At 33.1% G+C, this 13,040-nt stretch overlaps 1 protein-coding gene across 4 annotated transcripts in view; it reads right to left on the bottom strand.

Annotated features, from left to right (window-relative positions):
* mmd (disintegrin and metalloproteinase domain-containing protein mind-meld) overlaps nucleotides 1–12,934 on the bottom strand; it is a 55,610-nt gene extending 42,676 nt beyond the window's left edge. For all 4 annotated transcript variants that reach the window (XM_087403098.1, XM_087403100.1, XM_087403099.1 and 1 more), the window contains exon 1: nucleotides 12,568–12,934. In XM_087403098.1, coding sequence (XP_087259224.1) covers nucleotides 12,568–12,655 — 88 coding nt within the window. In that variant the 5' untranslated portion in view covers nucleotides 12,656–12,934. The remainder of the gene's footprint in view (nucleotides 1–12,567) is intronic.
* Between the last annotated feature and the right edge of the window lie 106 nt (nucleotides 12,935–13,040).

The following is a 13,040-nucleotide window of genomic DNA, read 5'->3' as shown; positions in this document are numbered from 1 at the left end:
GACCGGCAGCCAGACTAAATTTGTGTTGTCCTATATTTTAGGTTTCCGCACTCATCTGCCTCTCAAAGATTGATTACTTTTCCCTCTGTCCCTTTCCTTTTACTCTTCCTTCTCATTCTCTCCGTTAACCTGTCTGTCTCGGTGCCTCTCTCTCTCTCTCTCTCCTTCTCTTTCCCTCCTTCGCTGTGCCTAACGGCACTGTACCGGAAGTTATAACCCTACATCTAGATTAAGGTTCTAAGGTTCAAGCGAAGGATCAAAGATGAAATTCATTATAGAGAAAGGTTAATGAAAATGAAACGTAATAATTCCATCCATCCAGAAATATAAATAGGAAGAATAAAAAAATTTATTTCTCTATAAAAAAAAAAACCCGATCACATAGTAAAAAAATCTTTGATTTGTTAAAATTTTTTCATAAAGCTAAAATAATTTAATACAAAATTAATTACATTTTAAAATATTGAATATCGTTGAAATATTTAAGTTGGAAATTTAATAAAATTCTTGTTAATAAACATCTGAGTATGTATGAAGAAAGCTGCTTTTTAAAAAATTAAAAATGCAGATTTAAAGAATTGGAGTCAATTAATTCACGACGTACGTGTTTCTGAGCTTCTAAATTTCTTTGCAACTCGTTGTCGGAAGATAAACTTTCTAGGTTGAAAGCTTACTTTTCTGTCGAATTTAGTTCGTACAAGAACTATATTACTTAAGACTATATTACTGACGAACGTCTTGAACTTAAACTGCCCTTTTATTTTAAGGTCTCTTAACTTTATTGCCACAGAAAATGGTAACTGTCGATTCTTTCGTAACCAAGACTCTTTGCGTTAGTTCATATTGATTTCTTTTCACAGTCGCGTAAACCATTTCCGCGAAAGACTCGTTTCATTTGTAAGACAGACGTGTGTCCGAGAATTTAGAACACTCGCACGATCTTTTAACAGTTTCATAATCCTTAGCTTATAAAACGAGCTTAAAGATTCAAAAAGTTCTAAAGATCTTATCGGAGAAATCGAAGAATTCATGGTCTGAAGAAATTATAAATTTTATAGTCTTAGTTTAAAAGAAAACTTTAAGAAATATAATCTTTATTATATCTCTCAAATTTATAATCTGCATGTGTAATTTATGTATAATTAAAACACACACACACACACACACACACACACACACACATAACTACCTTGATAGAAATTTAATATAATTTTTGATTGATTATTGTACAGTTGTATTGACTTTGATCTAGTAACTGAACAGCAATGAACAAAACTGTTACAACTGTACAAGATACCAATCAAGATATAATGCTTTTCTCGCAGTTATTGCATAGTAAAGAAGTACAAAATCTGAATTCAGTTACTGAGCAATAGAACAACACTAAATAGATAAAAAACCTGTGTAATGGAAATTATATACACGAGTAATGCCCCTTGCACAATGCAAGGGAATAGCAATAGATAGGTTATTTCAAGGGTTAATTATTTCTGTGTTACTTGTGTCGCTATTGCTTTCGCACATTATCTAAGGGGTGTAAGTGTTTAAACACAATGAAAAGCACAGGCAGTAGTAACAGAGAATAAGATACAGGGAATAGATTTCAGTTAGAAATCGCTGAGCATTGTCATTCCTTATTCTCTAATCTCTCTTGAAATTTTTGTGACAGAATTAAATGCTACAAACTATAAATTCTTTAAGTTTTTCTTTCTTCGCTCATATTTTTGTACGCGCTCACGACTTTTACACATTTTTAATTGTATAACTTTACAAACAATGTAAAAATAAGTATACTTTACAAAGTGAATAATTACACTGTTAAAAATTTCATGAAATTTAATATACTTTTAAATTACACAATTTAACTTAATTTCATGACATTATATTAAATTTATTATTTATAATTGAAAAGTATATTAGTATATATGTACATGAAATTTAATGTATTTTTCATGAAATTTATGAAATTTATGAAATTTAATGTACACGTTCATTACATTTAAGTAACTACTGTAACTTATTTTTCAGTTAAATCATTCATTACTTTTAATTTCGTTCATAACCACGAGCTTCATTTATATGTAAAAGAAGCTCGTGGTTACATTTCTAACAGTGTATTATATTATAAATTCTTTTGTAAAGAATTAACCCAAATACTGCACAGTAAAACTGTTTTAATATTGCTCAGTTGCTATGCAGTATTTTTGCATTATAAAGAGAAATTAATAATAGTAATTATATAATAATTACTAGATAGTAATTGAGTGGTTCAGTCAAACTGCACAAATCTCTACCAGAGTAAATTTAATTATAATTTATAATATCATAAGTAACTATAATTACTTTGAGTTCTTAAATGTCTCAATAATGTAATAATTTATATAAAGGTAAAAAAAATTTATATAAAGGTAAAAAAATAAAATAAAATATTGTATTATTTTAAAGACAAAATAATAATAATAATAACACATATTAATTTAAAACTATTATAATAGAAATCGAAATTCGCGATCACACGCAAAGCAATTTTCTTCGGAGTTATCGGCGGTTTTGTCGTCACGCTTTGCTTGTCCCAAAATCCCGTGATTACGGTCTTAAATCCACGCGCAATCCCAAATCCGTAGTATCCCACTCTACCTAAGGCTCAAAGGGTTGCGTCTCCACTTAATGGAGCCGCGTACGTTCGAGATAAATTGCCGGCGTAGAGAAATCCTTTTTCTGTGCAAACTATTTATTCCGAAGACCAGCATGGAAATGTTTTTCGATGGGATGAGAAGCCGTGTGAAGGGCGAGAAGACGTGGAAGACGAGGAAGAAGTGGAGAAGGTGGAGGAGAATGAGGAAAGTGCTGTGTGAATGGTAGGTCGATTAAAACACAACCCCTCGACCTCTTTGCCTACTTCTATTTACTCGTTTTTGTATCTTAATTCTTGAAATTCTTTTGGCAAATCCAAGGACTTGAAAATTTACAAAAATCCGAAAGTTAGAAAATTATTCGATTCTCTTGAGATTTTTATTCACCGACTTCTTAAGTATGAAAATTTTTATATTAATTTTTATATAATTATATTATTATAAGTATAATTTCAAAATTTAAGAAAAGAATCAGAAAAATTCTTTACATTCTTTTACAAGAAGAAAGTTCAGAACCGAAATTAAACAAAGAAGCGATGATAGAGACATATTTATTGTACTTTTAATTCATTTTCAAAATTGATAAAAATATATTATGTGATTATATAACGTTAACGTGAAAAGTGAATTAAAGCAAAAGCGCATAAATCTCTATTTGCACCGTAAACTTTTTCCTGTCGCACCAATTTCTTTCGTTTCAAATTTTGATTTTCGATTTGTCCCGTCAACATCTCGTCGTATGCGAAAAAGATCTAAAATCGAATAAATATGCAATCAGACACTAGCAGACATTCGCTTTGAGACAGTCTTTCCTTTCGAAATTTGTCTCTCTTTTCCGTGTTTGACGCAACTGTTTATTTCCTACATTTATGGAAGATTGGCGAATCCCAGGCTGCAGGTTGGACAAATACTAGTGTATACGACATCTCAGAAATACTGCCATTTCTTTCGTCTCTACGAACGCTTTGATCAATTTAGAATCTCTTGTAAAGAAAAAATTTCACCGGATATTATATTTCTTAGTTTACAACATTATAAATATCTCAATAAATAGTTTGTTTAAAAACGTCTTGGAATAAAATGTAAATTTACTTTTGGCTGAGAACAAAATTGACTTTAAGTTCAACAAAAAATGAATTCTAATTGTTTTTACATTTTATGTTCTTACAAAAACATGAATAAATATATACACGAAATTAATTGTCCGGACAGTGTATCATAATACTGACGATTTTTTCTAACTGTTATCTGGGTATTAATATAAATTTGTTTTATGCATACATTACGCCTTATGATATATTGATAGTCTATATTTATATTTGGACAACTAATTGTAAAACAATCTGTAATGCGTGCGTGGAATTATAATTTTTAACATTTGGACAACAATTTAAAAAAATTGTGGATGTACACAGGAGAATTAGTTTTGTGTGTGTGTGTGTGTGTGTGTGTGTGTGTATGTGGAGAAAGAGAGCGCAAAAATTTATTTTTTAATAAACATTAGTGTCTGTAAATAAGTTATTTGATACAATTAAAAATCTCTGCACGAAATTCAAGCGTGGTAAAAACCTTTCAACAAACAACATGGGTCAATATTTTTATTCTCTCACGTATGATATTTCTATGTAAAATCACATTCTTCCCAATGAAATATTATGGTGCAGAATAAAAATAATGCTCCAACGCGCGATGCGTAATCCCGGAAATAAAGATTAATTATGCCTAAGTGTCTTATATTTTTCTTTCACGCGATGGCCTTGAACGTCCAGGATCACGCATCTCCTCCACGGTTATGGCTCCCCTGCTTGGCTGGGATGAAGATTTGCGCGCATTCGTTTCAGATTTCAAACGCTTTGCCACTTTGAACATCGGTAAAGCGTAGGAATTCTAAAACAAATACCACGCTTTGCACTCGTCCTGGCCGCTCTTCTCTTCACCATCTCGATCCTCTGTCGCGTTGTCTCAGGATACAATTCAACAGCCGAATTCTTTGATTGACAAACTTACGGTGTAAGACTCTTATATCTTTCGATCTTGCATTTTTTTTTTGCACATAAGTTTCACAAGTTTCCGAATTTTAATAACCATATAGAATTTTTTATAATCCCGGAAAATCTCGGATCCAAAATGCAGAACTATAATAATATAACGAATTCTTTCTGCTGTACCATGTCACCGACGTTGGTTTAAAAGTTTATATATCATCGCAATTTAATAAAGTAGATATTTCTGCCATAGCAAACCTTCCGCGACATATTTATTTCTTGTCTAACGTTCTGTCGCTGCCGTTTGCCGGTTCCCACATTATTCCCTCGGTATCGAAATAGAGAATGATGACGGTCATTCCCGAAAAAGGAAAATGGACGAGACTGGCGAGAGGTTGTGGGTGAGTCAGCCGGAAAAACGGCAGCTAGGTCTGGGCAGAATTTCTCAGGCGTCGAAGACGATTTAAGAGGACATCCAGGAAAAATGACCTGCCACGAGCCCGGCAATTTCGATCCGAGGTTGCGATCCGGGATGTACCAATTCAAAAATTCAGAACTATTATCCGGAATTTAGACGACAAATACCTTTGCTATGGTGGATAAAAATAGAATAGTAAAATTTATCTTCGACTAATGAAACTTCAATTTCTATGTTTGAAAGAAAATTTATTTTGTCCGGCTATTAAGGCGTTTTCTACTTAAGTTACTCTTTTTAAAAATACATCTTTAAATTTTGGAAAAAGATAAATGGAAAAAGATAAATTAAATGATAAATTAAATATTGTCACATTTGTCATTAACATTATTAATAGTTCTTTAGTTAATATTATTTTAATTAATATAAAATGTTAAATCTTTAACCTGAGCATTTTTATAAAAATCGATGTATTAAATTGTATAATTGTATCGCATATTGAGTCTGACATATTGAATTAAAAATGCTATAATCCGATTATTTAACAATGCAGAGATAACACATGAATTTAATACGAATGGAATTGTATAGGGTGCATCAGCTAGAAAAGCGGATAGTGAACTCGAGCAGAATTTTTCAGACATTGATAGCGTCTCGAAGAACACGTGGGAAAAATGATCCGGAAGTTTGCTCGCCTTGCTCTATCATGATATTGTTTGCACACGAGCAACCAATATGACATGACACGTCTCGCCGAAGAGAGAGTGAATGTAACACAGCTGCGGAACGAATTGATATCCCTCCTTTCTCCTTTTGGCGTGAATAGCTTTCTTAAAATCTTTAGATTTCTGCGTTTGAAATGTCAAATGATTTGATTTCTTCCCGATTTGCATGAATTAAACAGTCGGACAAATATAACGCAAACCTAATAATGCAGTGAGGCAAGTTGGTGAGGCAAGATAAAAAGATGTAGATGCATAAAAGGATATACCGTCTCGTATACAGTGTTACGGTTCGTTGCTACTTTTTCGTTGCTACTTTCAAAGATCATGCTAAAATTGAAGATCTTGCCTTTTTATCTCATCGCCGGGTGAAGTGACTCGGCCTCTTTTCGCCGAGAAATTTAATTTTACCCCGCGTCCCGCGCTACCGGCTCTCCGCTATCCTTCCTGAATTTTTATCACTACGTGACCATGTTTCCGATTCGATGGAAAACGTCAAATTCGCGTGGAAGACAGAATTCAAACGGAATACACGAAACTCGCGCGAAATTCGTGAAGCGTGATAAAATTCACTGAACACAGGGTAGGTCATCTCCCGGTCGTTCATTGATAATCGACGAAGGGTTGATGCATCCGACTCGTTTTATTCAAGATGTCTGCCACGTTTCCACCACCCGAAGATGTCCTAGATCGATGTCGGCAAACACGCTCTCGAATAAAATAACCGATGTACAATTTACATTTAAGGGTATAGGGAACTAGATCAAATTGACCCACATCATCAACATTTCAGGGGTTAGTGAATCCATCGTTCTTCCGTCACTCGATAACCGCGTAAGGTTCCCTCCCCCCGCTTGGCTCCCCCGTCCCTCCCTCTCACCCTCTCGCGTTTCCACCCTCATTACGTCATCACTACCAACGCATACGTCAATGTACACTGCAGGCGCTCTGCAGTCGACTGCCTCGTTATTTCGCGATTTCCTGTTGATCGCCGCCCTACGACATCGCGAGGGATCGATCGCCAGATATGTACGTACATGAACGACGAACAGAAGGACACGCGCCTACGTGTATATATTATACACGAAATCGATCGTCTTTTCGCACGCTCGTGTACACGCGTGTAAATACGATTTTTATCATACCACCGTTAAAAGTAACGTTGATCGATAATAATCCAGATCGATTTGTAACTTTGCTGACACACTAACGCTATTTGCGTGATTTTATTTAATCTCTTTTCATCTGTCACCTATATATAAGACTAGAAACAGGGTGAAATTTAGGAAACAAATCCTCCTAGATCTATTGTAAGAGAAATCAACTTATTCTTATTTCGGTGGAAGCCATTTTACAAAAATACATGGTTGACCCAGACCTACCAAACCATTTTTTATCTACAGATTCTTTCATTAATTATTTTAAGGACCTTTTTTTAAAAGTCTTTAAAAGAAAAAGATTTAAAAAAAATTATAGTAGTTTAAAGATATCCGATCTTTAAGAAAATAAATTTCTGATATAAAGTTTGGCTCACTAGATTTAGACATTCTTTTTCAAATCGAGGAAATGTTACATAATAATTGATAATTAAATTTTTACTCGATAAATCTTATATAATCGAAAGAATATTATAGAAAATGCCTATTTATTTTGAAAGATAGATATATAATTGAATTATATTATACATTATTGAGCGAGAAGCATTAAGGCTGTAAAATGCAAACAAGCGAAAATCGTGGATAATGGTATAGTGAAGATGTACTCACTAGATGAGTGGTTAAACGAGTAGATATGCAGGCATATATGAATGCTCGAATGAATAGGTAACCACTCATCCAGAGACTACGTCTTTACCGTGCAATCATTCACTATAATAGCTCGTTTTCCGCAATTGTTTAGTACTTATCAACATTATACTAAACATATATTGTTGTATAGTATGACTGTAAAAAAAAATGGTTGCTTATTTGAAAATATCATCTGCAACATCTGTACAGACAACTTTCTGAATTTGATTAATAAATTTGATTTAGTATCTTAAGTTTTTGTCATCTCAAGCGGTGATAAATTTCATATTAAATCCATGCACATTACTTCAATTTTTCGAAGATCTACCGTTCTATTTCGTTGAACTGCAAAATCGGCCGCGGGTTCACGTATTAAAAGCCAATAAATTAGAACTGGCACGCTGCCATTTCAATCTCGTGGATCCTACTCGAGAGAACTCGTCGATGAGCCGTCTTTCCGTTCTATGTCTTTGATTAATTGTGGGATATAGATTGATTGATTTCATGTACAATGGGTAAACAAAATATTCGTCCGCTACGCAATCCTTTCGCTATAGTCATTTTTGACACTCGAGAGAGATCTTGAGATAATCTTATAACATATGTTTATATGGGAATATGTTTATAACATTGGTCAGAATGAAAAGAATTGTTTTCTAAAAATGATTATTAATTAAAGACATTTATTTGCAAATTTTTGTGATTATTATCTTCATAACTTATTATCTTCATTACTTATTCACATATTTGATGTATTTTTGCATTGGCAAAATATTGACGTAAAAAATATTAGGGAATGATATCACTTACAAATTTCGTGATATTTCAAAGATATTTTTCACAGCTACTGATAAATATCATGTAACATGCAACTATATGAATTTTTCATAAATATAGTTGCATGAGGCTCGAATATATTTTACAATTATGGAAATATCTTGTAAATATGAATGCGTATCTTTTCAAAAGTATGTCACATTTATGGCTCCTCCAAACAGTATCTGATATCGATTTCGCTTTAACGAAAATTTGATTAGACGCTATCCTGCTACAATTTATGCAGTTTTCGCGTTAAGTGACTTTGTAACTAAAACCCACAAATAAAAATTTTTATTTATGGAAGTATTTTCTCGAAATTGACTTAAAAGTAAAATTGTGTTATTTCTATTTATAATTTCAATGTTGTTATATATTTTTTTTCAATTTTGATAGTTAAAAACATCCAGGGAGAAATTGAAAGAAACGTTATATTTCTCAGTGTGCGCTCTCTACTCTTCTTCACACGAGAGCTAGGACGCTAAAACTGTCATTAAAATATTTATTGATGCTTTACGCCAGCTTGTATATTTTCGAAACTAGCTTGTAAGAAGCTTATAAATATTTTATGACTGTTATACTGATACAGTACTAGCTTTAGCTATATCTTACGGATAAACATAGTTAGCTAAGTAGCAACGGAGTCGGTAACATTTTACAGATATAACACAAGTAATTAAATCATTCAATCTTATCTGTATAACCTTCATGTACAATTCGAAGAAACTACTATTTTTTTAAATTCTATTTTTAAAGATATTAAAACCATTTAAGTTAGAAATTAAGAACTTTTAATATTGCGTGATAAGTGCATGTACATGCATCATTATCGCTGCCGTTGTCGTCGCTTGAAATTGACGGCGCGATAAGCTGCGATGATGCATGTGCAAAACGTACATTCGCGTGCTCGCGGTTTTACGCAGCGACGAGCGACGAGCGACGAGCGGCGCGGCGTCTAACGGTATGCAAAACGAGCGGACGAACGCAAGCGGGCGTGGAGTAATTCCACGCGATAACATTATGAATAATGCAGCAACGGGATTTGAAGCCCGGCGGAAATGTACGTAACGATTACGCGCATTCCGACGACCGGCGCGGCGCGGCGCGGCGCGGTGTCGCGCGTTTTCCCGCGGCTGTTTTGGGAAAATTCGCAGTGTGTATACCGCATACGTATAGTCGTAAGCGTATGGTCGTTCCCCTGATCTATATTCGCATTATCCACCAACTAACAAAACACGCGAATATGTAATACTTATGAGGAATGTCATGTGCGCTATTAGCAGTTTTTATATTGTGCTAATTATATTAATTATATTGGCATCATTAAGATACTATTCTTTTTGTAAAGTATAACGAGGCAATAGATGTATCGCAGATATTTTAGATGCTTGTATATGTATCAAATTTTATAAGAGATTAATATTAATCTTTTATAAAATTGCACGTATTTAGATATATATTCCAAGTAGATATAAATCATCAATAAATTTATACTTATTTCAACGTAAAAAGATTATGTTTTATATATTAACTTACATTTTGTTTTATGCTAGTCACATTAAAAAATTATGTGTAAAAGAAGGACATATCGTGCATAATAAAGATATAAGATTGATGATCATTGTAACGAGCAAAGGATGGACTACAAGCCACGAAGATACATATGCTTTAATGATAAAGCATAATTAAAGCATAAAACATAATTAAAGTTTAATCAATGAGAAGATTACAGGATATGAAGGAGGGAACGTAATAAGCAACGTAAATTCTCAAAATATAAGATTGTTAATGCTACCATAAAATCCACTGGATTAAGACTTGAAGATATTGCAAGGTTCGAAGATGTTGAGACTCATAGATCCAAGAAGCTGGAGGATGCTAAAGTTCAAGTATGCAAAAATAAAAATTTAAGCGTGCAGAAAATTGAGAATGTGAAAATTCGAGGATCCAAGAAATACAAGTCATAAAGATTTCAAAATTCGGAAAGTCAAGCGTATAAGAATTTTAATAGATAATTTAAAAGGTCGAGGGTTGCACTCTGATAAGGAGCTCATCCTTGTTCAAGGATGCAGAGAATTTGTGAACTCGCCTTGGCAACAACGAAGACTCGGTTCCTTAAATTTTAAGATAAGGTTCTCAAGCTTTTTGAATTTCTAAATTTCATTACATGTTAGAACTTTACAAACATGACATGTCATATAGACATATATACAGGAAAAATTTAGAATTTTACAAATATGACATATTTTACAGAACAAATTTTGAATTTTATAAATATGACATATATACATATATAGGGAAAAATATCAAACTTAATGGGATAATTCAAAATTCATAGAAGATACGTATAATAAAAAGACAAAAGTTTTAGACAAAAGTTATACAGTTTGATGAGATGCAATTAGTATCATACCTTAATATTTATATAAAAGTAGTAAGATGAATCAATCGATGTAAAGAAAACATATAGTTGCTTATTTAAAAAATTATGTATTTTGCAATACGCAACTATATATCTTTTTTTTAAGCAATTATATATTTTTTTTATCAAATAATTCATAAAAGTAAATAAGGTATATAAGAAAATCAGTAGTTTACGAGATATTTAATATTTTGTATTAATTTGTGTTAGAATAAAGTATAAAATAACTCTAAAATTATTGATTTTTCGATATCTCTGTCTTGATATTAATGCAGATGAATTATATTATATAAATAAGATGAATTATATTATATAAAAAAAATCATATAATTTAATTTTAAAAAATGACAATAACCTTCATATGACCTCGAAAAACTAATTTTTTTTTTTAGAAAATTAATTTTATCCTTGCGTTCTATCAAGCCATAAAACTTTTGTCTAAAACATTTTTCCGTATCTTTCATATTTTTCAAAATATTTATTTTATGACATTGAAATTTTTTATCCTGTATATAATAAATTATACATTTCAATTTTATCGAGTATTAAATTTCTTAGATCCTAAATCTTCAATTCCCTTTTACCGTTAGATATTTTTATTTTTAAGATAAATTATAAATTCCTCGACTCCTTGAATCCTGAGGTTGGTAAATTCCGGATTTCCTTTACTCTAAGTTTATCTAATTTCCAGAAATTAGATTAAGTTATTTGAATCCTAGATTTCCTGGAATCCTTAAATTCTGAGATCTCCTGACCCGCAAACCCGACATTATGGGTCTTTGACGCTGAAAATGAAATCACGGTCTTTCATTTGAGAAATCTATAATTCAATGAATCAAAGATCAAAATGACTTGAGATCCAAGAAACTTGAAATCCTAGACGAAGCAAAAGTTTAAAAAATTTAATCGATAAAATAAAAATAAAACTTATGAAATTTTTCAATTCTTGTAAATTCAAGAATTTAAATATACCAAAAGCCATTCAGCTAAATATCCTAAAATGATAATAAACTCTCTTTAGAATTATAGGCAAATATACTGCTTGCCATGATAGCACCTAGCTATCCAGACAAGATTACTCGGTGAATAATTCGCGCTCTAATTATGAACGAAACCATTATTCCTCCACATTAGAAATTATTTCAATGAAATTATTTCAGTTCACTAAACAGACATGATTACTCGATAAGTTAGATAGAGTTTGCGTTAAATTATTTGCTAGCTAAGAGACTCCTTTTATATAAAGCAAACTATATTACAGTTATTCACATAAAACTACAATTAAGAAGCTTTAGATCTTCATCAGATCTTTAAACTCTTAAGTCCACTTCTCCTTCCTTGAATCTTACCTCCTTAGGATTATTAAGCGGACAGGGTGGCAAGCAAGGTGCGCAAGCAGGTGCAATACCTCCGTAACGATCAGCGCTTTACACCCATTCATTCACGCAGCCATTCGTGTAGAGGACCTTAGCGTCCACTTAGTCTGATAAAAAATTTCGAGTTATTTTACATTAAATTATTCGCGAAACTTAGGTCACTATCTTATTCGAAATTGATCGAAATAAACGCTTTCCTGTAGACAGAATAGCTTGATAAAGAATTCGGACCGGTTGGATTTGAATTTCTTTTGATAGATTACCATCCCTCTGCACCCTCTAAAATATTGAATCGATTACACTCGGTCCGATTAAGCTCCAGCCATCAATACGCTCAGCTACCAATCTGGACAGGCAAAGTCGGCAGGCAAGATAAATTTAAAGCAGGCAGGTAAGGCAGGCAGACATTACCTCGCTTGGATGTGGTATCGGCTAAGCTGCTAATAAATCCACGTACGGCAATCACGAGAACAAAGAGTCCACAGTGTAGCCAGAACATGTTTACGTCTTAACAACATTGTTTAATTCCATATTACATGACGCTCATGAAACACTGCGACGATGGCGGCTACTGCGATTCCGACGGGCTTTACAAGATTATTCATTACTACGCGCATAATCACTGATGTCTACCACCTCCTTGATCATTAGACGCGGCACGCGGAGTCGAGCGGAACGGAGCGTAGCGGAGCGGATCGGAGCGGATCACGAGTTGATTCTCTTCGATAATACGCTATCGAACGTATACCAATCTTTGAGATATACGAATAGCGCGCTCGTAGCGGGTAGCTGTATGTGCAGCGACGAAAAAAAACGACAGAAAAACAGCGAATTGGATACGTCGCGCGAACGAAATGCAGATGAGCGAAATGGAGCGGATCTTT

This window comes from Acromyrmex echinatior, chromosome 2, assembly GCF_024713525.1.
Source record: "Acromyrmex echinatior isolate Ae372 chromosome 2, ASM2471352v2, whole genome shotgun sequence".
NCBI lineage: Eukaryota > Metazoa > Arthropoda > Insecta > Hymenoptera > Formicidae > Acromyrmex > Acromyrmex echinatior.
Note: the sequence above shows the minus strand (reverse complement) of the source record. Positions and strands in the feature narration are given on the sequence as shown.